Source organism: Rhipicephalus microplus, chromosome 10 (assembly GCF_043290135.1).
Source record: "Rhipicephalus microplus isolate Deutch F79 chromosome 10, USDA_Rmic, whole genome shotgun sequence".
Taxonomy (NCBI): Eukaryota; Metazoa; Arthropoda; class Arachnida; order Ixodida; family Ixodidae; genus Rhipicephalus; species Rhipicephalus microplus.
This window is the reverse complement of record NC_134709.1, coordinates 90,827,149-90,853,737: the sequence shown is the minus strand read 5'-3', so window position 1 is coordinate 90,853,737 and position 26,589 is coordinate 90,827,149. Positions and strand designations below refer to the sequence as shown.

The following is a 26,589-nucleotide window of genomic DNA, read 5'->3' as shown; positions in this document are numbered from 1 at the left end:
TCCACTGAGAAGAAAACTCATTTGTTGTAGAAGAATCGACGAGTTGATACAGTTTAAAACATTTGGTTGAAGTAATTGGACTGGAATTGACATTCCACACAAAACATTGAAGAGAAGAGTTTTGACTTGCACGCGGTTTTTAACCTGGCTGTGAAAGTGGTTGAGAGAATGATTGAGCAAACAAGTACATTTTCTCGCACCTGTCTACAACCCAAAAGAAAGTCATAGTGAAAGTTTTTCTCAAGAGCTACTGTTGTCTGTGCGTCCTGGAATATGGTGTCATGTTTACAAACAGCTATAACAGTGTTTTGCAGTTGCCTCTTTTAACAGCAGTGAATTTTAGTTGAGGCGGTTGCTTGTCGTAGCTCATACTTCATATTTCCTGGCTTCCTTTGGTCCTTTGACAGTGGAGTGATGCACATAATGTGTGTTGTAGTCGTAGGGTGATGAAGACGTCACCAACGAAGCTCATAGTTTGGCCGCCCAATCTCGTGTATGGCAGGAGTCTTTTTGCAGTGTTTCGGTGGTGTTTTTGTAGCGGTGTTATCACCGAGTTACCGTAGGTGACACGTATCTAGTGCTTGCAATGCTGTGGCACTCCTCTATCTATTCTTGATGATGTACTTGCACGATCATGTACTGTCTTGGTGGCCTCATGCAATTTCTTTGAGGTTTGTCGTACTGTAGCCGAAAGCGGCCTTAGCACAGAATGCCGCATCAGCTTTTGCAGCTTTTGGCCAGCAATCTTTTTCTGGTGCTATGGAAAAGAAATATGGCAGGTAAGAACATGCTAGACTTCTGAAGCACTGTATTGTTATCATTTATTATCATTATTTTCGTTTTAATAGCTATTGGCAATATTCTTGCACTTTTGACGCTTGAGTCGAATGCTGGCCTTTGGCAAAAAAAAGTCTCCGTTTGCTTAACTTGATCATGTCTCGCGTGTCATCATGGGCAGTCAAGTTATTGACGACGCTGTAAAATGTTAACACGTTCATTGGCTTGTGCCGACCTTCAAATGCACTCGAAAGTTTGGCGACTTGGCATTCACAGCAACATTTCATCTGCTCGATTGAAAACGTTCAGCATGCTAGTTTTATTCCGCTAGAGCACCTAGGTAAGGTAATATGGAGGACGGTGCCCCTCATTGCTTAAAAAGCGTGACTTTTTCTCCATGCATTTTCTTCCTAAAACTTCTAAAGATCGCAAGGATGATGACACGTTATAAAAGTCCGTGAACATCCTTTTTAGAATGGGGGCTGCTGTGAAATTTGTGTCGAGGCTATCAGCAGGAGCTAGGGAAAAATTCATGGTCTTACCAACCACTCTCTCACCAATTCACCGGTGCTCGGCGAGGCGCGCGTGCAGCTAAGCGTCTTATCTCTCTTGTGTGGCACCACTTCCTAGTTTTTCTTTTATTAAACCACCACTTTCTAAAAGAGCCCGTTTCTTGGGCAATACTTGTTGATGACATTCCCAGTGTTTTGTTTTTGTTGTTTTCCCTGGTTGCTACCCTCCCCCCCTTGTCATTGTAAAGGGGAGGCAACCCGTCTGCAGCATGTGCAATCGTTTCCCCCTCCCCCATTCGCTGTGGCCAGGCGCCGCCACCTTCATTGCACAGCTTGGTTTCCCTCTTTGCACCCCTCTCGCGCCGTGCGGAGGCCACGCGCCAAGTTTTGACATCAGGTAACCTCAAACCCCGAAATAAGGAACGTGTAACAAATTATCTGTATAATGAAGTAGACAGGCTTGTCACAGAAGTGTTACAGATAACCCTTTATATCAAATTTTTGTGTAATGCAAAGGTATTTTTGTGTTGGCTGCAATTTAGTTATAGTAACATTTGAATGTATTAACTTTTGGAACACCTTAAATGGGACTCCTACTGTCACTAAAATACTACTACAGTACAAAAACAGAACCTGAGAAAATTCAGTGGCCATTTAGATCTCTCCTTTTCGGATTTCATAAAGGTTGACAGTGTTGCCTAGTTTAGGGTTGCCGTCTAACAAAACAAGGAAGCTACCATGCTGTCTGGATTTGTAAGCCGGGGTTTTGTAGGCGCTGTAGGTTAGCATAGGCTTGTGCTCATGTCAGTGATGACCCTCACCCCCCACCCCTCAAAAAAATACATTTAAAATTAATAAAACATGTCAGAACATTTGGGATAGAGGGATCTGCAGTGACAGGATGGTGTGTGCGCATGCCCGCAGTGTCTTTGTCTCGAGCACTAAGTACTTAGAGCTTTAATCAACGTCTTGCAGTTCAATTCAGTAGAGTCCGCAATGCATGCACATTGTCAGCGTGCATTGCAGGGCAGTACGGTCTTTCAGGAGAAACGTCTGGATTGCATTCAGCCTAAGCAGGAAATTTTTTCTCATCTTGATTTGTCAAGTAGTAACTTCTGCGCTGTCTTACACTCACAATATGTGGTTTCTCGCATCTCTGCGTGCAGGCCTGCTTTTTCGAATTCGCTTTGGCTGTTAAAAGCTGAAGAGAAATGAGAAATATTTTTTTAGAAGTGTACAATCACATTGACCAACACACTTGGCATCATGCCTAATTGTGTAGCTAGAAAAAATTTAACATTCATTTTCTTTTATTTACATAGCACTAGATCAGTGCAGGAGACTCGGCATACAAGACATTGTTTTGTTTTGGACAGAATTTTTTATGTCCTGAAAATTGCAAAATAAACCTCAATTTTTCTAGCATCATTAGCACGAAAGTACAACGGTGCACTGTGATTGTCACGCACAAGCCAACAAACTTCACCTTGCAGTTTGGAAAAATTGCAGTGGCGGGTGTTATTAATTTTTCTAGTGATGAGGTGAATTCATGCCCTGAAAAATCTGGCAGTCGTATTTTTGGGCAACTGCATTTGGCAAACACATACATAGTACAATTATCTTCCAGCTTTTTCCTCTATCCCAGCTGCCCTTCATTGTTGCCCTGCTCTCTATCTCTGTCCTTGGCCTCATTGGCTTGGTTCTTTGCTGACCTGCACCACTGCTGCCCGCCTCTAGACTTGACCTAATGCTTGCTATCACAAACGAAAAAGATTGGTTTATAATCAGTGTCAAACTGCACAGCTATTGGGTCGTGTAACAACAGCGTTTCGTAATTTGCAAATGTCAGTGTTGTGATTAAGGCTTGCTTCTCAAGCTTTGGACTAGCAGCCACGACTGGAAATTTTTCCGGCTCGTTGCTTCACTTGAGGCTTGTAGCTTAGCTTCGAGCTCATAGTTTGGTCGTTGTCCGGAAACTTTTGCGCAGTGCAGGCGGTCGAACGTAATTTGTCGACAAAATTGTAGTGACATTGTTGTTGCTTTTGGGGCTAGCATATCTCGGCCCTTTTCCTTACCTGCCAGTACTTTAACGTGGTTTTATTTCAGTCAATTGAAAGAAATCTGCATAACAAAATTTCGGTAGTCCGTGCACTTCACCAGAAATGTGCTGCTACATTTCGAAATAATATGATGAAGCCAGATTTCGATTTTTTTCAAGCTAGTGCAGCTGCTACATATGTCTTTGTGCGTGTGCATGAGTTTCTCGCTGGCCTGATGCAGGCTTTGCAACTTTTCTTCTGCTTGTTGTGTTATGTTGATGGGCACAGCTAACTTTGTCTGCATTGGCAAGCTTTGTTGCGTGTGCTAATCTAGAGGGATGATGAAGAGAAGTACCAAGTTACTTAAACCGCTAAGATACATCTTCAAAATTTGTGTGGGTTTATCTCATCGTGACAGTAATCTAAAGATACATGGTAAAAGATTAAGGTTGAAATGTTGTTAAAATTTCTGGCCTGTACTTTGTTTCAAATGTAGCAGGCGATGTTACCAAAGCAGGAGATCACACTGCTTGCAGTGGCTGTGCCTTTACTTATTCTGTAGGGAGTGGTTTTCGCCGACTCAATATTAGCATCAATTTCACTTAATTTCACAGTATACCTTGCCAACCTGGACCCAGAGTATCGCTTCTCTTGCGGTGAGAGAATTTGTACAGCTCGAGACCATCCTATGTTAGTTTCTCATAAAGTTGACATTTTGAAAGAACGTAACTGACAGTAGCAATTTTTAAAACATTTTAGTATAATGGAGTCTGAAACACTCATAAGTTGCTGGGAAGCGAAGGATTTCAAACTATATTGAGAAGCATTTACAGCACATGGTCATAGCTTCCCTGCAGCATTGTAGGCGCGCTTTGGTAAAGTGTGTTTCATGAATAGTAATAAAAGTGTTCGGTGTTGTTTTTTATTTTTAGAGAGTATGAGGAAATCGTTAGCATTCTGGTTTGAGCATAACATTTGTTTATTATGTTGAGGCAGGTTTGGTGGCCTGTTCTTTGTACTGATAATTGGTCTTTGCTGTGCAATGAAATGGTAAATGCATTTTCACGTTATTGCTTTTTGACTGCGGGCTTAACTTGGTCTGTCTCATCATCGTCCTTTTAAGCAGTTACTCACAGCGCGCTTGTAACCTGAACATGCGCGTTTTCTAAATTTATCTTGGGGGTTGTAGTGCATGTTTCCACTGTCTTTCGTGTTTTATTTTAAATTTCATTGGGGCTGTTGATGTCCTTGCTTTACTAACAAGCGTCAGTGCTCCCATCATGGCAGTAGCGTCTCTTTGCGTTGGCTTGTGCTGTAGGTGCGCCTCGTGTAACCACGGCAACAGACACGCGGTTGCGAAAATGCCCCATAGAACCAGCACTTTCTCAGTTATTTGTCATGGAGCCATTAGCTTGAGTCTACTGCTCCTCGTTTTGCTGCATTAGTTTCGCTGGTGCCTGGCTAGCAAAATTTTTTCCTCGCCCGAAGCAAACGCTAACGCACATGCGAAAGGCGTTGAGGCAGCGAACGAAAAACCTTGTGCTTTATTGCATGCGGGAAAAAAGCCAACTTGTTCTTAAAGATAGCTGGATAAGAAAATAAAGTTGAAAAATTTGAGATTGTCGAAAACCTGTGGCCTGCTCTAAACGAAACAAAAAATGTGGGAACGGAAAGCACATGCTGCTGACAGTTGTCTCTCCCTGTCCCTAAACATGAATGAGTAATCTTTAAGTGAAGCTTGCTTAAAAAAGAAAATGGAAGGGAAGTGATAGTTAAGGAAGCTTGTGTAGTTTTGTAATTGTTGTTTTTTGTGTCTTAAAAGAAAGCTTTTGGTTCTCGCCTTGTTAAAAGAAAATCTGACGCCATATCTGCTCTCCTGCAAGTTGTTTTCTGACCCTTGTAAGAGACCTAGTCGAAGCAAATAAAGAGAGAAGTTTGATGAGACGTGGCCTCGACTCTTGATTCTCGCGGGCCGTCTTTTTCTTCCTGTGGCCTCGCCCTTGGCTGCCGCATGCTCTCGAGCACAACGTTTTTTCTGATGTTCGCCGCCGTTCTGGACGTTTTGCCGCCGCCTCTCGGTGGACTGCCCGCAATAGGCTAGTCGCCACTTATTTCTGTGAGGGATCGCGATTGTAAATTAACTACTGGTAAATAGAGAATCGCAAGTTAGCCATAGGCATATGCTGCGAGGCTTGGTTAGGTAGCGTGTTAATTGATGGTAGCATGGGGACTTCAATACCAACAAGCCTAAATCGCCTCCCCCATTGTTTAGGTAGCATGCCTCATGTTCATGTTGGAGCACAGGAAGATGTTGGCATAGTTTTCCCTTGACCCCCAGGCGTTCCGCTAATCTTTTTTTTTTTTTTTTTCTAAATTTGAAGCCTTCGATAGGGACACTGAAGAGAAAAACAAATTTTATTGTACTAGTAAATTGCTCTTTTGCAATATTAAAAGCACCACTCTTGCTCGGAGGAGATGCTCAATTGCCCAGATAATGCACAAAAAGGAAAAAATGTAGGTGGCCATGCAACCTTAAGGATTCTACACCAATTCTCCACGTCCACGACTGTATATATTTTGACACTGTTCGCTAACGCCTGTGTTGCATTGGTAAAAGTAAATTATATTGTGTTGTAAGCAAGCCACAATATTAACGTAGCAAGCTTTTGGAAATCTTATTGCGTCAATGTGAAAAAAATTTGAAAGACCTAGAAAGCCTGTGACATCACACTGATATTCTGGTGTCAAATTTTAAAAATTGAAACTTTGTCCTTCATTTTCTATTTTAACAATGAGCCTGTCATTGCCAAATTAACAGTTGACTTCTCAAACAATAATTTATCAGTCTAAACTGACCTCGTGTTACACTTTAGTGTCCCTTTAGCAGGAAAGGGTTTAAGTGCACCTTGGAAGCCCATGAAAATTGTGTGCCATTATAATACCCGTAGACCGATGTACATGAAATCAGCTTGTTGGTTTATTGCACGAACCTTTACGCTATAATATAGAGACCACCTTGAAATAAGGGTAAAAGATAAGTTTGCATAAATACTACGCTACCCCTCCACATTGTTTACGCTTCATGCGTAAACCTTTCAGAGGTGCTTAGGTGTGGATAAATCTTTTTGCAGAATATTGCCCATTGTACACATTCTGTACACATTGAGCATGCTGTAGACTTGCCTTATGCGGGCAGTCAGGCGAGAAGCTATGGCATGACGCTGTGTCCCGGCAAAAAGAAAAACAAAGAATAAAAAGCGGCTGTCATGACGGGACTTGAGAGGCATGGGTGTGCAGCAGTTCCTTCTCTCCCCCAGCACTCACGGCACTCTCCCTGCCTCACTCTCACATCCATTTTATTTATTTTAGTTTATTTTTTATCATCTATTCTCCACGTCATCTTTGCGCCTGTGCTTCCCAGGCTCTCTTCCTCCTACTTTTCAGACATGGTCTTAGCACACTCTAGAGTAATGACGCAGCATACTGAATGTTGTGTTGAAGAAAGGGAAGCTGGCACAAGCGCTCCTTCTGGCACAACTATGTACATTTGCAAACATCAAAACTGCATGCAGAGGTGGTGTGTGCTGGTGAATTGAAAAAAAAAAAAAAAACGCGATGCTCTCCAAAAGAGTTGCACATGTAACTAATTGGAAACTTAATACTAAAAAAAGTTTCAATTTTGTAGAGCTTTTTTCGTCTCCAAACATCAATTGTCATGGGTCTTGCCTGCGTTTCCTTTCTTTATGCTCACGTCTTGAATTTTCATACCACTGACTGCACGCATTGGGTCAGACTGACATATATTGTACGTTATCGGAGTAAGGTTGCATCTCTGTTATCATTGTAATATATCACGTATGATGTCAGTCGCGTGACTCAGTTCGTACATTATCAGTGTGACAGAGCATTAGTAACAAGAAAGTAGCGTGCACTGTGTTTTCAACCAGGCTGACGCTAGCAAGACTGATGATTATTGTTTGGAGATGTGTGAATGTCTTCTATGGCATGCATGTCACTTGTGGCAACAATAGGTGAAGAGTGAGTATTTTGTCTATCGAAAGACATTTCATGATATGTGTCACCTTAACTGGGAAGCGATCTGTCATGTATTTCCTTGCGGCAGATACTTAAACCGTGGTGAACATACAGTTTTCCATGTAGCTTTCACTTAGTAAATCTCTCTTCTGACCTGGTATTGGCACAGATGACGTTGAAGCCTTTGCCAAAAGCCTACAGGCTGTTCTGCAGTGAGTTAATTGGTAGTGCATCATTGGAGAAAGCTGTGCAAAAATTGGACCATAGGAAAGGACCACATGTATTGTGCTGTGTACTTGTGGTCCTTGGCTCTGTTTTCTGTGCTACTTTCTACAAGGACATGTCTTTTAGCTTCCAATGTTTCAGACATTTGGATGATCACTAAAAAAGTTCCATTTCATTTCCAAGTGCAATGGAACTTCCTTATGGAATTATCTTAAAGACGTACTGACACAAAATTTCGTGGCCGAGGCAGGCTGCACGATCGATTCTCGCAAATATGCCTTCATAATCTGCAAAATATAAACAGCAAATATAGCTTGGAGGGTATTTTTTAATTGATTTTGAAGTTTTGAAGTTTGTTTGAGCTACTGAATCCCTTGCGCCATTGACACCTTTTGAGGTGACCCTTGCTAATCCCCTTACTTGCCTCGCGTGATTAGTGTGCAACAAGTTATGATTACGTCGTAGCCGCCATTTTTCTTCTGCCACGTTTCCACTAGTGGACTATGACTCACAGTTCTGTGTGCTGACATAGTTGAAAATGCACACGCTAGTCGGGGATAGTTGCACTCCGCGGCTTATTGTTTTTGTAGCTTTCTCAAACTGAAACTGAGACTGGTCGGTATTGGGAGAGCTTGTAATTAATTATCTGTCACGCACGGCAGCAAATGATGTGCCGTGTTATGACTGACAGGCCCCGTGCAACACATTTCAGCAAAAAAAGCGCGAGGCCGTAATTTTTGTGTCAGTACCTTTTTAAGCAACCTTTATTAGTCAGTTTGGGATTGGAGGCAACTAAGCCCAAATACACAAATGACTAAGGCTGTGGGTAGGATATGTGATGGTCGGCTGCTGGTCTAAGGTCGCAGGTTTCGTTTCGGCTGCAGTGGTTGCATTTCAGTGGAAATGAAATGCCAGAAGCTTATGTACTGCGCAATGCCCGTGCACATTGGAGAAAACCAGATGGTTGAAATTTCCGGAGCCCTTTACTACAGTGTCTCTCATAATCATATTGTGAATTAGGGATGTAAAACTCGAGATATTATTATTATTATTATTATTATTATTATTATTATTATTATTATTATTATTATTATTATTATTATTATTATTATTATGGCTGTGCATTGGGTTTATGACTAGTGGAACTGATAAAAACTTCACTCAAGTTTCATTGCAAGTAAAATTCGCAGCGAAACGCCACCTCTGCAAAAGTTCCATTGCTAAAAGGCCTGTCACTGCCTGCCTCCCTTTTTATCAACATAACATTCAGTACCTGCAAAAATGAATGCTTGTGCCTGTCATTGTTTACTGATATTGCCACTTCGATGCCCTGGTTAAAAGGACAGAGGGAGCAGTGGCAGAATTTTTACATCATCATTATGCTGTATGGTGAAGTAGCACACTTTTGACAGGGACAAAAGGGACAAGAAGTAAACGACGCTCACTAGATTTGCAACTAAATTTATTCCAGAAAGAGTAGTTTAATATGTGCACCCAGGCGCCCTCGAGCAACACAAAAGTGAAATACACTCAAACCTCAATTCAAGAAAGTTTCATCTAATATGAATATAAGTAGGTTAAATTCAAAATTCATCATTAAGGTTTGTCCTAACACTATATCTATTTCAAGGCTGTCTTTCATTTAATTCATTATAACTGGTATTCGTTATATGTGTGTTCGTTATATCGAGGTTTGGGTGTAACAGTTCATGCGAACTTATTTAATAGCATGCTTGGCACTCTGAGAGGATAGGATAATTGCATCATGTGTAGAAGGGAACTTAACAGCCTATGTGTTCTTATCTAAGAAACAAAGCTTCATGCTCACTTGAACGATAAAAACGAGGCATGTGCAGCTTGTAAATTTCAAAAAAGTAATAACGTACAGTCGAGGGTAATTGCAACATGTTCAAGTAAAAAACTTAGTTTTCAAACGAAGTAGGCAACGAGAAAGCGTAACAAATACAATACTACACACGTCAATTAGTGCCGCAATTACCTATTGTCCACAGTGCCGCCATCATCCTGTTGCCTGAATGCGCAAAATGTGCTATTAGATAAGTTTGCACTGACTGTTGTTTCATTTCTGTGTAATTTCGGGGAGCCGGGGTGCTTATATATGGAGTACTTTTCCTGAATTTAGTTAAGTTGCTAGTGTCGTGTACTTCTCGTCCCCGTTGTCCCTGTCAAAAGCGCGTCACTTCACCATACGGTATAAGGATCAGTTACCAAGTAGCTCAGCTCTCGACCTCAATTTCACATTGTAGTTGCGGAGTGGGGTGACTGCTGCAAGACGTCTTCATCGGGGATGCATGGGCATCCCCTAAAAGAACTAGTTGTGAGGTTGGCCTTCTGTTTTTTCATAAGCAAGGGTGGGTGGAGCAGAAGCAGGATGGCAAGAGGCTGGACCCACCCCCTGCTCTCTTACAATACCCCTAATTGACCACAACATAAAAGATGCACTAATGCTAGAAACGGCTGATAGAGTTATCCAATCCAAAAACACTGTCACTCATTGAGCAGTAATGTGATCGCACAGTTTTAAGCACTCATTTTTACTGTTTTTTTTTTTCAAGTTTGCTCAAGCAATAAATAATGCTGGGAGCAAGAGGGACATATACAGACTGACGTACTGTCTAAGCAATAGATTCGTACAGTAAGTGCTTTATTGTTATTGGCCGAAAATTGGTACTAAGTTATCTGCACTGATAGCTTGATGAGGTCAGAGAAATTGTGACATGGAAATCATTTTGGAGGCAGCACGCCTAGACAGATATCATAGCAACTAGGACCACCAGGTGTACACACACATATAGGTATACATGTATAGGAATCCCAGTTAAGGAATTGACACACAAGATTGCTTACATAGGAATACAGGTTTATGAATAGAAATACATGTACACTGAAAGCTTGGTATAATGAACCCAGGTATAATGAATTATTGGTTATAACGAAGTAAATGGAATATAGCTCTGTCATAGCTAAGCTCTTATAACGAATTTTTATAACTATATTTAAAACGAAATGTTTATAACGAATTTTCGAATATAACAAAGTATTTTCGGGGCAGGTGGGACTTTGTTATAATGTAGTCTGAGTGTATAGGTACATATGTGTAGAAATGCACGTATTCAAATACATTTATAGCAATTCAGGTTTAGGAAATGAAAACGTAGATTTGCATGTATATAAATACAGGTTTATGAATATGCATATAGGATTACATGTACAGGAATACATATTACAGAAAAGCCAATTGCACGTGAAATTGGGCCAATAGCACACACATTCCTTGATTGCTGGTGCACCCAGTCTGACATGAGCACAGCCTTTCTTCTACCCTGCAACACCAAAAGTGACGTTATCAATCTTGCTCCAATTGTGAAGTGCGTTGATGGGCTGAAAACAAGGTAAGTCTTGCCAAATCGTGGTCTGGTGTTGGAATTGTTGAGCTCGTTCAAGGAACTGAAGTGCAAGAACTAAAATGTAGATCTAATTGCACCTGATATTTGCTGTGCAATGATCACTGCGAAATGTTGGATAAGTGTACCCTGGTGTGTTCAGATAAAAATTTCTGTGCATGTCCACGGAACGTCTCTAATTTTACTGTAGAAAAGGTATAATTTTCATTCATTCATTCTTTATTTCCAACAAGTCTTTTACAACCAGTTGGGAGAATCCTCAGGTGAAACGCGGTTGAAAAACCACTTGAGAGTGCCTGAGGCCTCTCAATTGGTTTGAATCGTCGGAGTGGCCACAAAACGAACCGTAGTTTCGCTAAAAAATTTCTGAGTCGAAAAAATTTCGGAGTCTCCACTCGGTAGAACCACTTTTTGTGGATTTCATGAGAACGGTATTTCAACAAGATCCTACACAAGAACTGTTGTAGCTGTGAGTCTCAAAACATTTCTTGGCATACTATGAATAATGTGCATTTCTAAAATGTTGGTTATCTTGAAGTCTTGCTGCTCGTATTTAAGTTACAAAAAATGCAAATACAGCACTTTGTTCAATATAACTAAATAACTTCAGATTTGTCTGCAGCATGTCTATTATACTCTGAATTTCGTAAATTTCTCATAATGCTTTCCCATAGACTAAAATTTCTCAAAGACTAAAGATGATTGCCGAGCAAACACAAACGTAAAAAGTAAGGGCATGTCAATAAAAATGCAATACTTCAAAATTCGGTTACAAAAAGCCACCTCCAATTTTTTTTTAAATCTCCCCAGAATTAAACCTAAACACATTCCCTAATTTAATCAGTAAAAACACGTTGCATCATCTTTGTCAGATGGGAGTTACAAAACCGCATTCACTCAGCAAGCCTTTATTCACTTGCAAAATTGATGTGACATTCAATTGCAACTTCTTTATTGAGTGAGCATGTTGATATAGGCCTATTGTTATGATTATTAGGTAATAAGTATGTTCTCGTGTTCATCAAGCATCGAATTGAGAGGAAAAAGTCTAAGAGTTTCTTTAAAATGCGAATGGGCCTTTTCCAGGTAGGTAGTCTGCACACACTCATCGACCTCGAGGAGGAACGTGCCGTGACTTTGTGGGGGCCAAAATTCTACGGCACATGCGGGCCAAGCAACATCTGATGCCACAAACATGCAAACGTTTGCTCCGAGGAGGGGCATGAATTCAGGCCTCCGAGATTGCTAACCGGCATGCGGCAGACAATTTCGGAGTTCAAGGGCCACGAGTTTTGATTTCGGCAATCTCCACTTCAGGGGTTGTCCGAACTAGGAAAAGGCCTGTTGGTGCAAATGCGTGTTTGTACTCGCAGTATTGTTTCTGGTGAAATCAGTTACTGGGAAAAAGTTTGTCTAGATGCATACTCGAGTCGGGATTAGCACACAACAGTTTTTTCAGCCCGAATGTTCACAGGGCGTGAGACGTGCATTCAAAAGAGACTGGGTCCACCAAGAAATTGCCTGGAGACAGTACACATGATCTCCACTTTCTTGCACCTGTCACAGCATGCCCGCCGGCAAGTTCAGCTCCGCAGTCGCATTTTGCTCAGGAACAAAGTTTTTCACACAAACATGTGCATCTGCATCTCTTATGCCGACCTGTTTGAAAAACACGTAAGCACTTTCCAAGAAAGAGAGAGCTTCTTCTGGCATAAAGCTCCTGAACAGGATGTTCTTCAGAGCTTTCACACACTGAAAGGTCTGTTAAAGCAAATATTTTTTTGCACTTGTTCAGATAACGCTTAACATACGTTTTAAGCTGTGCAACTAAGCGATAACCCCCTCGTATTCAGAAGCACTCCTTGGCTTCACACCACCTCAAAGCCGTTGGTTTGAAATGCGTTTGTAGTGCATTGAAGGCTGTGGCCAGTCAAGTTCAAGTCAAGGAGCATTTCCAAATACGGGTGTAAGTCTTGGGGCTGAGTACAACAGGTTTGTGTTCACATAGGGTGCTCAGTAGAGGACTTCCAGGCAGTCGACAACACAATTGACTGACGTTAAAGCTGATGTGCTGTTGTGATTTTATCCTTTCTGGAGCGGGTTTAACTGTTTATATTCATTTATTTATTTTTATCCTCTTTTTTTATTCTTGAGTGTGCTGGGGCTGCGAAAGCACAGCCTGTAACACAACAAATATGTTCTCTCATGTAGACGAAATGACAAATTAAAATGAAACAATCATTAGAAATAATGAACAGCTCAATACCCTTTAAAGAGATTGAAAATTGCACCAGTACATCAGCCTTCATCTCCATCGATCGTGTCGTCGACTGCCCAGCAGTCTCTCACTGAGCAGCCTACATGAGTATGCACGCACTTGTGCTCCCCTGAGATTTATAATTCAGCTGTGCAGCTCAAAGCGAACATTTACACTCAAGCTTGGATATAATTAACCTAGATATAACAAAATATCAGTTATAATGAAGTAAATGAAGATTAGGCTAGCAATAGACATAGCGTTAGCAATATGTTTTCATAACAAATTTTCAGACATAACGAACCTATTTTTGTGTAAGATGCAACTTCCTTATATAATGAGGTTTGCGTGTATTGCCATCTGAACAAGCACGAGAAAAATGTGCAGCCAGCTCCTTTTCATAAACACTGCCGAAATAAGGATGCAGGTGCCCTCTTCATGAGGCTTACCCTAGTCCTTATTTGTATGCCTCTCATTGGTCCACCCTTTCCACCGAGCCTCGCCCTTGCCCATCTTGACGCTGCACAGCCCTTCATCTCCTACCGAGTTTCACTTTCGCCATGCTGCAAAACCTTGTGACCTGCGCTGCACCAAAAGACGGGGAAGGCTCGATTAAAAACAGCTTTGCTTTTAAGTGTTGAGCTATAAGTGGAACTTCTGGAGTGCAAAAGATTTAAATAATACCTGATTTTTGAGCTTCATACCAGAAAAAGCTCCCTCTGTCATAGAAACTGCTTCAGCCTCTTCAAATAGATGAATTTAAAATGCACAGATGCATCTGTGTCTGTCAAAAATTTTGTTTCTTAGTGAAATTCTGCTGAGCAGCCAAACTTAGTCATTTACTTAATGGAGAAATTTTTTTTCTGATAACTGCTTTCATCAGGAACAATATTAGGACGAGTACAAACTTGCATATGTACGAATTTGCACTCTGAAACAACGGTTTGTCTCTTCTCTGTCGATTTGATGTTTCAGAAACACGAGAGAACGTACTTAAGACCAGAAAATTATGACGTGAGCAACTCTAGCTATACACGCACTCATTCAAGTGGTTGTGCGTCGACATGAATTTAAACAGCTTGGTAGCTTTGTAACTCCAACCTCACAAAAACAATGAAACATGTGTTTACAGATTATGTTAAAGCATGTGTGACTTATTGAGGGGGGGGGGGGCAAGGGGTTAAAAAGAAAACGAAGCTGTCCTTTCTTTTTTATTTAAACTTCAAAATACGTATTGCATGTTTAGAGATTCCTTGACTTATGCAATAATTTTTTGTTTGCATTTGACATCATTCTTGCCAATCATATTTAGCACAATTGTTAACCTAATGGGTGGCAGCAATACAAGAAATTTTGGAAATTCTGGGTGATATAAATGTGGAGCAAAAAATATCATAACATAAAACATTGTATTGTATTTTGGATTTTCAGTAATAAAATACTGGCTATAAAACTCAAAGATAACATTTACAGACTCACTGCTACAATATTTCTTTCGAGAATTAGGATGTTGTCAAAATCCTACTTTCGTGCTATCTGTAAGAAGTGGTTGTGCCACATGGAGGCTTCCGAATTTTTTTACTAAGGCAGAACTTCTTTTTCATGAGACTGAGATTGGTTCGATGGCCCTGGGGACCTGGAAAGCAGAATATATTTTTTTCAGAGAAGTCAAAGGTGGACCGTGCATATGCACCAATGATCTTGACTCAACACACCCACCATTCGGGAAGGGAGATGATGACTGGACCAGTATAATAATTGTGTAACTGCTTTGGAAGTCAGCTGCCACCGAGACCTAAGAAAGGCATGGAGTCACCATTTGTTTGTTCATTTTTTTAACAGTGTTGTTAGAGCGAGTGAGGCAAAATTTATTGGAAACTAGAAGGCCTGAAATATTACATAGAGCAAACCTGAACCAGTTTTGAGGAAAATTTGTGAACCGTGAAAAAGTCAAAACGAAAATATTGTTTTCCTCCTGACAGGGGAATCTGCAAATGAATGCTTCGTGCTACTTTCAAGCTGGATGATATTTTAATATGTTGGTTGACAGAACAATGTTGTCTAACGTTGTACTTTAAAATTTCCAGCTGCAACATTCGATGGTGACGTCATTGATTTCGAAATATGTATTTTGGCCTCATTGGCTCAACGAAATTTTTTTGAAACGTGGTATGTTAAGTCACTAGCTTCCTCAGGAGACAACGTGCTTGATCTTAGAGGTTTAAAAACTACATAGATCTTGGCTGACACCATCAAAATCCATGATTCCTCTGCAGCTGCTGCAGTAACCTTAAGCTGGTGTTGCCACCTCGTGTGTCTTTTCTTTTCGAACAAATGTTTGATCTAGTAAATGTTACACTGAGTCTCACTTCAGACCGCTCTTGCAGCACTCGCGTCGACGCCCATTTCAACTGGGTCAACGCCGTGCGCACCGCTGCTGCTTTGCATCCCATTAGGATTCCCTTCGGAGAGATTTCCCTAATTTCTTTTTTCTAATACCAAACTAGAAGTGGAACATTTTCGAAACGTTTGGAGCAATTGAAGCACCACTTCCATCACTGCAACCATAAAATCTTGGAGGAATTTCTTAATCTTAACTTCTTTGAATAAGGAAAATAAAAAGTCTAAACAAAATCTGATTTTGCCCCATTTGCTCACAGCAAGTGGGGCATTTTCGGTATCATGACAAAGTAATTTGGTCTCTTGACAGAGTAAGAGAGTGAATCAAGGAACTTGTTAATCATAATCATGATGACACCAACAAACAGTGAGAACTGTGACTGCATTGCAAAATTGCTCAGTTATTATGTAATTAAAGAAATGACATGAGGAAATGGAAAAATGGATGAAAAACAACTAACTACATAAATATGGGAGATTAAGTCCCGTCCACCTTTGCCCTACATGATGCCTGCATTGCATAAAATGGGGGTGCTGAGGAATGCTCCCAGTGTTAATTATAGCACACACCAGTTTCAGGAAAGTGGTAGAAAAAAAAAACAGCCTTGTTATAGCTCATGAAAAAGCTTCAAGCAAGAAATGCAAAGACGTGCGTTCATCTCCCACCAGCTACCAGTTGCTCTTATACCAGGTTTTGTTTAGACTTTTTATTTTCCTTGTTCAAAGAAGTTAAGATTAAGAAATTCCTCCAAGATTTCATGGTTGCAGTGATGGAAGTGGTGCTTCAATTGCTCCAAACTTTTCGAAAAGAGAAATTATCTTGCAAGCTGCTCCAAATTGGGTTTTTTTTTTTTTTTTTTTTTTTTTTTTAGTAACCGCTCCAAACCTGCTCCAAACCTTCTTAGGGCAAAATGGCTCTGAAAAAATGCAGACAATCAACTTGAACTGTCAACAACTTGTGAGCTCTAAAAAAACTGAAGACAATTTGTGTACTATCATTCTAGCAGGCTAACATGAAACTTTGTTTGCTCTTATTTATGCGACAAGATCTGGCATATCAAGCTTTGAGATTATTAGCCATTTACAGTTTTACATGCAGGCTGTTTCAGTGATATCTAACATTGACAGAGATTCTATTTTAAGTATATAGCTCATACCACGGGCATTCGATAAGCAGCTTAATCGTTGGTTTCTTACGATTTATGTTGATTGTAGGCTGTGAAACATCTTTCATAATAAATATTAATATTTATGCTACACATTGGTGACTCTTTGAACTTCAAGAGTTCTATGGCATATTTTTCAATTTCCTCCTAAAACATTAATAGCTGCTCCAAACTAGCATTTTTCCTGCTACAAATACACTTGTGGCTGCTCGAAAGTGGTACTTTCTCTGCTCCAAATGCTGCTTTAAAAAGCAAAAAGTCTCTTTCATCACTGTCACTGTCTGTCGGGTTCAATGTAATTATTATTAATAGAAATCAAGTCATTTAGTTCCCAATGTTGTTCATTAGTCACCTTTCAGAAGTCACTAAATGAGAGTGCCTCTGCAGGACGTTATTGTGTGCATCCATCGGAAACCTTTGCTTTAACGCAACACAACACAAGCACCGAGACAAGATTTAAAAAATGGGCCACTGTGTACTAAAAACTTCAAAACCAAGATAATTAACTTACAGCCATCCTATTGTTTCTGTGCTGACACATCTCATTAGGCCTGTGGGTACTGAAATCATTTGAGAATGATCTCAGAAAGAGGATGCCTTCTATACTCTTAACTGCTGCTTTGGGCGAATATAGAATTACCGGAAGACTGGCAGAATGTTTTTGTAAAGAAACACTTGTTTTGAGAACCAAAAAAAGAGGTATTGTAGGGCCTTGAAATATGTTTAATATCACTACCTTAGAAAGTCATTCTTGGTTTCATGATTGAGAGGGTGGTTTCACAGTGACGTGTCAAGAGAGCCTAATTGTTATTACAAAAGGCATTACACGTCATTTGAAGGTTGTTGGTATGGGTCCTACTGCCAGAAAAGATTATTTTTACTCCATTTTAATTTCTTTCAGCTTGGGTCAGAATCATTATACACTCAAACCTCGATAAACAAAACTGGATGTAATGAAGTAACTGCGAAATAGTCTTGCGAAATATATAGTGCTAGGAATAAACATTTATAACAAATTTTCTGAAATAACAAACTTATTGTGCAACATGCAACTTCGTTATAATGAGGTTTGAGCCTAGTAAAATTAAGAAACGACAGATAATATCCCTTGTGCTTTCCTTGGCTTAGGTGTCTGTTGGTTTCATTAGTTTATAATGCAGAAAAGCGAGCACCTCGGAAGATTCCCCTACTTTCATAAGTTGACAAGATCTTCAACATCTACTTTCGCACGTTGCAAGTGTGGCTAACGAACCCTCGTGCAATTGGCGTGGCCAGCATGACCAGTTGGCCATTTGGATCAGCCTAACTGTCTGCTACACAGTGTTCTCATTTTGGCGATGTCACTTACTTTTGCCATTTCTGTACACTATTAGCCAAGAAGAGGCCACACACTCTGAGCTAATGGTAAATTGAGCATTCTTGTTCTTGAAGTTATCTTACATCGCTTCTGCTTGAAATACTGCACTATACGCAATCAGTTTTCTGGAAGCAGTACCGTGCTTAACCCTTTCGTTACCAGAATAAACGAACAAAAATGTGTCAAAATTGGCAAAATTTTTAGCTTAATTTGTAGAGTTTTTTTACTGCGGAATAAAACTGTACCATTCTTTCAGTTCATAAGGGTTTCCTTATTTTATTAATAAAATAGAAGAAATGGTGATTTCTGCATGGCAACACAATGAAAAATCGCAATAAAATGAAAGCCGGGGAAGAAGTGTCCCAGCGTGGACAAGTGTGGCCATGTAGCATCAATAAACACAAGTATAACGAGTATGTCTTCATTGGTTTTGTGTGAAACTAATCTTTGTTGATGACTGGTATAGTTGTGATAGGTCATTTCGGTACAAAACCCCATGACGACTATACTAGTCAATGGTAGAGAAAGTGTTAATGAAAAGTTAAACAGGGGTATTTTGGCAGCAATGTGAAAGCATTTTCTCGTTTGTTTATGTCATGAAAAATTCGTAAACGGGAAATGTGCTAGAGCAGACATTTCGACAAGCGGACTTGTGACAAGATAGCTAGGTGGGTAGTTAGTATCTCGGGACCCCCGACATCAAAATTTAAACCCTGGGATGTTTGTTTTGTTTGCTATACGTGTTAACTTCTGGCTGATTATTAATGGCGAACGTTGCCTGTAAGGAATTTTAGTTTGTTGCTTTCAAAGTAAGCGTAAGGGTTCATCTGAGTGTACAGCAGCTCGTAACATCGCCACTGCTAGTATGATGTAGACGAAAGTCTCGTGTGGCCTTCCACAAGAAAACGAGTATTGTCTGCATCGCAGAACATTCGCAAAGTGCACACTAGCACCCGATGATGGCTATTGTTTCTTGTCCTTCTCGCATGTTGGGCTGCTTTGAAGGTGGTTGTGGCTGCTTACAGCAGAAATGCTTCTCTTTTTTCTGAGGGGACACGCTCATAGCAGGTTTTATTTCGAAGCATCCACATTCTTTCGTCCTTCCCCGCACAGGAGGCTCCGGCTCGAAAAATGCACTACCGGTGTCACCAATGCTTGAGGACACATAGTCTCAGGCGCTCCACCACTGTGGGGCATCAGTTTTTTAATCATTTTAGGCAGGCATTTCAAAGTGATGCTAAAATAGGTCACAATAATGATGTTATCATTGTTTTGGGATATGTTGGAGCATTTACAATTCAATTTTAGCATTACCAGATGCACGGCTACAAATTATAGTAAAAGAGTTACTAACGAAATTTGACTGTCGGGGGTCTTGTAAAGAAGTTACGTTATAAGTAACCATATGAGGTTACTGACTCATGAAGACGATGACCAAAACACAGCCTTGCTGTTTTTTGCAGGCTTCTACTATAAGACTACTTGTTTACAGCTGCCGTAGAATGATCGTCATGTTTTTAACCCTATAATAATAAGAATTATTGGGCTTTTATGCCTCAAAACTATCACAATATTGTGAGAGATGTTTGTGGAGGGTTTCAGAAATTTCGACAGCTTGCGGTTGTTCAATGGGCACCTGAATCTACATGCACGTGACTGCTGCAGCCGAGATTCAATACCGCGACCTTTAGTCAGAGTAGTAGGGAAAACTGGGCAGGTTGGTCCATTAACACTGGGAGCATTTCTCTGTCTTCGTTTTTCGTGTGGTTTATCTCGAACAATGAATTGTTACCAACTTGCCCAGTTTTCAGTACTACTCAGTGCTATTTCTAGTACAAAGGGCTCCTTTTTATATCCTTATTCTCAGAAAAAAAAAAGAAAGCGCTCGTCTAGTGTCTTCCTATTTCGCCGTCTTCATTTTTTTGCGCTGTTTACCTCGGACCTCTTGTCAGTCGAGCATCATAATCACTAGACCGTAATCACTAGAGGTGGTTTTTTTTAAGCTCTTGAGGGGCTCTGCATTTAACTGTGTGCACCAAGGTAGTACCTCAATAGCACCAATAAGGAAGTAATCATATTTGTAACATGTTGCAAATATCTTGAAACAGTTTCAGTTCGACTTGTGCACTAAGTAATAATAGCGTGATAAATGCATCGTAAGAATTTACACCGAATACACTTAATAAAAGAAGCAAGCAGCTTTCTGTCCACTTGTTTCTTCGCTTTGTTCTCTTTTTCTTGATATTTGCGTGATGCACCCAATATATAAGCAACTAGCTCAACTCTCAGCTCCAAAAAGAATAATTTGTATAAGGTGTTCTCGTGTAGAAAAAGTTGCAAAACAGGCATCTGGACATCTGCTGTTTGTATCAGTGTTCCTCTCTTCAGCAAGTTCATTTCTTGATATTTGATTCGCATCTGGTATTTCATTTCAGGCACAAACCATAACGGAGTGTCTATGCACGTGTCGGACTTGCAAAATGTAAAGCTTTCCTGTAGATCAGGAGTCGTCAAACTTGCTTCAGCTAGCGTGCCAGTCATGAAATATAGTCCCACAAGGGCCAGAACAATGGAAATTGTGGGAGCAGAGGGGGGTGGAGAGGTGGGGGAGACAGATCTTAACCAAATTATCATGTAAAATTACCATTTAAAAGAACCCTTCTCTTATATCCTATATATGGATCATTCCTGAAAATAATTTGCCATGAGGTTTCAAAAAAAATTAATAATTTTTGAATGACTAAAATTTGAAAATTAAAATTTGCTGACCTGCCATAAGGCAGCACTGCGAGTAGGAGTAGAACAGACGAGCCTGATTATCTTAGTCACAGTCATATAAAGCTAGCGAACCACAGCCTTCATATGGCTGTAGCAAAAGGTTTCATAGGGACACTAAAGAAAAACGAGTTGTTTTAGATTGATAAACTGCACTCTGAGTACTCTAATGTCGTAAGTTTCACTGTCATAAGTTCATTATTAGCAGAAAAAAGCAAGGTTGACGTTTGATTTTTCGAGATCGCGCCCTAATCTCCAACAAGTGCTGCAAGAAATGCCACAATGAATCTTTCGCATTTTTGCAACATTTGATTGACGAAATTTTCTGAAACTTTATATGCTATCTCTATGGCACCTACAGATAACAATGTACTTCAATCTTATCAATTCGATGCTACATAGTAGCCAGTAGACGCCTTCAAAATTTATGACATGACAGTGTTTGGGTGCAGAAATCTCAAGGTGGCATCTCCACCCACAGTTTCTTTTCGCGCGTTTTCTCGCTTATCAAGGGTTGTGTTTCGGTAAGAGTGGTATTATGGGGATTGTGAAGTTGTACTTTACTAATAAGTGAAAAATTTTTTTGCTCTTTAGTGTCCCTTTAACGCAAAGAGCTCGTATTGTAGTAATTCCGGTGTAGTCATTGGCTGTGAGTGAAAATCAGCAGTGCTGTACATTCCCAAGAGGGTAAGAAAGATGCAAATAAAAAATAAATTGGTTCAAGTGAAGATGTAACCCAGGCCTTCTTTATTGCAAGCAGGTGTTCTGCCAAAGAGCCACGTCATTGCTTGAGTCTGTGTATGTCATGTTGCGGAAGAAGTCTCCTTAACACGCGCAAGTATTGTGTGGCGGAAGCGTAGAATTGCAGTAGGCATTGAAGCATGCGAATTGCACAAACGAGTGACTGTTTTGAGGAGCCTTCCGTTGCAAAGCACTCGAACATATTCAATCATAATCAGTAGCAGGAGCGCTGACAAAATGAGCACCTGCATAGGTTCATGTGTTGCCTTACAAACGCTATGTGGGCTCTTCCCTGACTGGCAAAAGGAAGAATTATAGTCCAGTGGGCTCTGTGCAACTGTATTTGCATTGTTAATGCAAACTAACAGACAGTGATGTCAAGAGAAGTGTAGGGGAGGTCCCTAGGAGTAAGTGTAATGTAAATGTGAAAAGAAAAATGGACGAAAGGATAAAAAGCTCGAAGAAGCGAAGCCAGGCTGGCAACTGAGGAGACGATGCACATCGGGTCCGATAATAACGCGTTCTACTCCTGAAAGCGAAGCTCAAGCACCCTACAAGTCGTCTTGTTATTCTGAGAATGGAAGGTCTTGTGATAAAAGTAAATTTTGAGTGGACATACTTAATTTGTATATGAAAAGGGTGATCTAGCAAGTCAACTAAAGATGATTTGGGTGTTTTTCTTTGGTTATAAATATGGCAAGTCGTCAAAGGTCTTCTTATAAACAGATTTTAATATGACCGCAATAAATTCACTACTTCTTTAAACTTAATGTTGGTGGTGTAACACTTGGACGATTTCACTGGTTTGTTATAACGTGCAGGGATTGCTCATGCATAATTTTCTTCAGAGAATTCTCAAAAGCCAGTGTATTTGTGAATTTTTTATTGCCTCCAATAAGTCATTTCTCTCTGTCTGATATGACTTAAATGAAAAAAAAAAAAAACGAGTCTTGTGTGTTGAAGAATTGATAAAACATTAAAAAATGAACTTGAACTTTCTGATTTATTGTAAGGTGTAGTCTTTATGCCGTTCAAAAACAGCTTAGACACTTTGTAGAAATTACAGTATTATATATAAACAAAAAATGCATGACAGAGAGTTTTGGCTGTTCTATCTAAAGTGTGAAGATGTCACTGTATGTTCCGACTTGGCTTGTGCAAATATATGAGCACTTAACATATTGAAATAACTATTACAGTATCCAAATTCTTTTTGAAACAAATTTAAGCTATGCTGAATTTCAAAGTATTCGAAATGAATGAGCAACCATACATCAACTGCATGAAACCCTCTGTAATGGGAATTTCACTGCAGTAGAGGGACACTGTATCATTAGCACACTTTTTCAAGCAAAATTCGTACTGCCACGAAGCCTTACTTCAAGGTTAAATGAACATAAAACTCTGACATTGATTCAAACTTTAAAAGCTTGTTATTCTGATGTATATGGCTTTAAGTACAATAAATTTTAAAATGTAACTTATTTTCCAAGTTATCTCTGGCATTCTACCGAAACTGAAGTCTTGTTACTATTCAAAAGTTGCTGCTACTTCTCCTTGAATAAAATATAATGACTTTTGTTTGTGACTTTACTTCAATCAAAAAGATGTTGTGCAGGTTTATTGAGTCATGGCAAATATGCTCATTTTTCTGTTTAATATGTGATATACACTGTTCGAATTTGGTTCGAAATTATTTGACCAAATCATGATTCACTTCGAACCTAAAATTTGCTATTCGCACAAGCCCAGTTCCAAAAAGTGCGATGCAATGAAGACAGGGACAATTTCTGGCGGAGCTTATCATGTAAAAAGATAAAAGACGCCTTCTTGTAATGCCTAAAATAAACAGAACTACTGTAATTTCAGTTCACAGTGACTCTATTAGGCTTTTGTAACTCACTTACACAAGTTTACAGGATGAGAGCATCTTTCATGAATTTTTGTAGAGAGCTTTTATGGTACGAGACATGTGAATTCTTCTTTACTGCACCTCAACTAGGCAACAAAGGCACTTGGAGACTCTGAAAATGTGGCTCATTTCTGCACTTCTCCACGAGCCATCATAATCTTATTACTCCAAAGTTATTTTCATTTCAAACTCTTAAGGCAGCACTTGCGCTAGTATGTGTTTTACAGCGAAAGCTGATATGAAATCACAACAAGGGTTGTGTGCACCGTAGTTGTCCGCCGCCGCCACCTAAGTAAATGAAAAACATCAAGGACTCAATGGAGTTCGAACACAGATGTCCTCCGTGCCATGCCAGTATTCTACCACAGAGCCATGTTGGCGCTTGAAACTACATTGCAAACTGGCCTTAGGCTCTATGCCGGGAAAGTAATCGCATTAATATGAGCAATAAAGCATTTTTGAACAGCAAAGCAACAACCAAGCATTACACAATGCGAAGTGTGTAACGAGTGGGTCATCAAATGCTCTAACTCATTACAAAACCTCTAGGCATAATTCTTCCATCTTCGTCAGTCACAGCATAAAATATTGCACGAAATTCCCTGCAAGTATGTAGCGGGTACCCTGCTTCTCCGAAAAATGACGAAGAGTGGCATTGGGCATGCCTCCCTACAACACAGAAATTAGGATGCTTATGGCGTAGTGGGTACCCTGCTAGTGTGTTTGTAGGAATTAACCAAAGAGTGCTTAAAAAGGCTCTGAAAGGCCGCTCTTCGGGCTTCCGCCCCGACTGTGTCGTTCCGCGCGGGCTTGGCGATCTTTTTTTTTGTGTGTGCATAGATTGAAAAGTTTGTTGGAGCCTAGCTACCTTACACGTACACAGCATATGTGGGTACAGGGGACCAAATATCCAATGTACAGTATTATTGGTTTTCAAAGCTAACATGTCTAATACAATGCTAATCAATCATAAGATTTCACATAGGAGCCTGGGAAATGACTTTTTCAATCACTGAATCATTGTCGGATGCGCAAGCGCATTAGCTTCTTTAGCTGAGGTTGAAACAATTAAAAGCTATGTTGTTCAATCCCAAATAGCAGTTCTTTTTATCACAGTGCAGTACGTGCTATACATATGGTACATACTAACAGATATAAGAAGAACACTAATACCGTAGGAACTAACGACAAAATCATCCTTTACAACTCTCTCAGCGCTCACCATTATTGTGTGGCTCGCATAACTCGAGAATAATAAATGTACACCAGCTAATTCACGGCACTGTCAAAACAAAAACATACTGTGCAATCCATATTAGATGTTTAAAGAAATATTGCGTTCATTTGAGACCATTGGCGAATTCGTGCCATTGACTTTTTTATGGTGTTTTTATTTTTGCAGCCTGAGCGACCCGAGAATTCCATATCAGTGGACTCGGATGAAATCAGTGCTATTCAACCTCCAGATGAGCTGTGGAAGGCGTCTTCAGGGACCGTTGTTCTGCACAACACTGGTGGATCTCTAGGTGAGCCAGCTCTACAGTTTTCAAAGTCCTAAAATGATTGCCACAACTTGTCTCATAACCTTGATTTGGTGCATAAAACCCCCAAGGTTACTTTTTCTCACCTTTTTCATTCAGAGATAGGGTGTAGACTAGTTTGCTGTTTATTGCAAAAACTTTTTGAACGAGTAATATCTTTAAATTAAGGGCCGATAGGGTGCTTTATCTGAATGGCATGACATGCTTTCTTTTGCGAAAATGTCCTGGAAGTCTACTGCTGAGCCTAGCAGTAGGACATGTTTGTAGGTGAGAAAGAGCGTGCCATGGCATCATTTTTCACATTTTCAGTGTGTGTACTCATTCAGCGTTGTTTGTAGACTGCTGTCCTTCTTTGAGCTTAGCATCTGTCATGGCTGATCGATGCCAGGATTGATGACTGTACTCTTTTTAATGATTTGAGGAGTTGGAGCCTGCTATGGCTGACCAAACTTCTAGGGCTGTCTGATGGCTGCGCTGTGCTTTTTTTATTAGTAGACCTGAACTAAGGTTCGTTTATTTTCAATAAAGTTGTTCTCTCTCTTTTTTCCCTTTTGGTGCTTTAGGCACAGTCAATTAAGACAGGATGAATAAGATCATAGATATATGTGCACAGGGCTAATGTTTGAAGTCACATACGTTGAATGTGGAAAGTTCAGCTGTTGAACTTTTGTCATTAAGAAATTCTGATAATTTGTGAATCTTGAAAGATACCAACAAGGGGTGAAAGTTGTCAATGTGAACTGTTACCAACAAATGTTTTAAATTACCACTAACATTTCGAAAATGTTGAAAGTTAACAAAAATGTATATATTTATCAAAATCCAGGACACACACACTGCTTTCTCCAAGTTACAAAAGTTATCTTGGTGTGTGTGTGTTTCTGCGTTGTTCTTTGTCTTATCGTACTACCACTCTCTATGAATGATTGAAGGTAATTATGGAGGGCTCGTTTCTTTGTTTAATGCAACTTAAAAAGAAATCACATAATGATGCCATGAAAGGTACAAGGGATGCTAATTGGGCTATTAAGAGAGTATTGTAGTGAATATGATATAGATGTGAAGAAAAAAAATGTGGACACTGAGCGGAGCTGAGTAACACTCCCAAGTTTGCGTGCACATAAATGCCTGACAAAGCGCAACAGAAGACGATCGCCAGCTTAGCTCAATTGGTAGAGCATCAGGCATGTCATCTGAAGGCTGCTGGTTCGGTCCCGGCCAGCAACAAGGTGTCTTTTTCCGTGCCTTACTTTCTCTATATTTATATCATAATGATTGCAATACATTTAAAACAGTGTAATTATTATATCCTATACCTTTCTTGGCTTTATTATTTTTGGGTTTTATTCTACTTATATTATTTATTAATTAATTTATTTATTTATCAAATGCTGTGGGCACGTCGTCCAAGCAGGGAGGGCAATAAA

At 40.0% G+C, this 26,589-nt stretch overlaps 1 protein-coding gene across 1 annotated transcript in view; it reads left to right on the top strand.

Moving 5' to 3' along the window:
- Positions 1-26,589, top strand: part of LOC119181162 (multiple PDZ domain protein) — a 354,670-nt gene that overhangs the window by 152,362 nt on the left and 175,719 nt on the right. Inside the window, exon 16 of the mRNA XM_037432350.2 lies at positions 25,024-25,147. Within this exon, the coding sequence (XP_037288247.2) occupies positions 25,024-25,147 (124 nt within the window). The remainder of the gene's footprint in view (positions 1-25,023; positions 25,148-26,589) is intronic.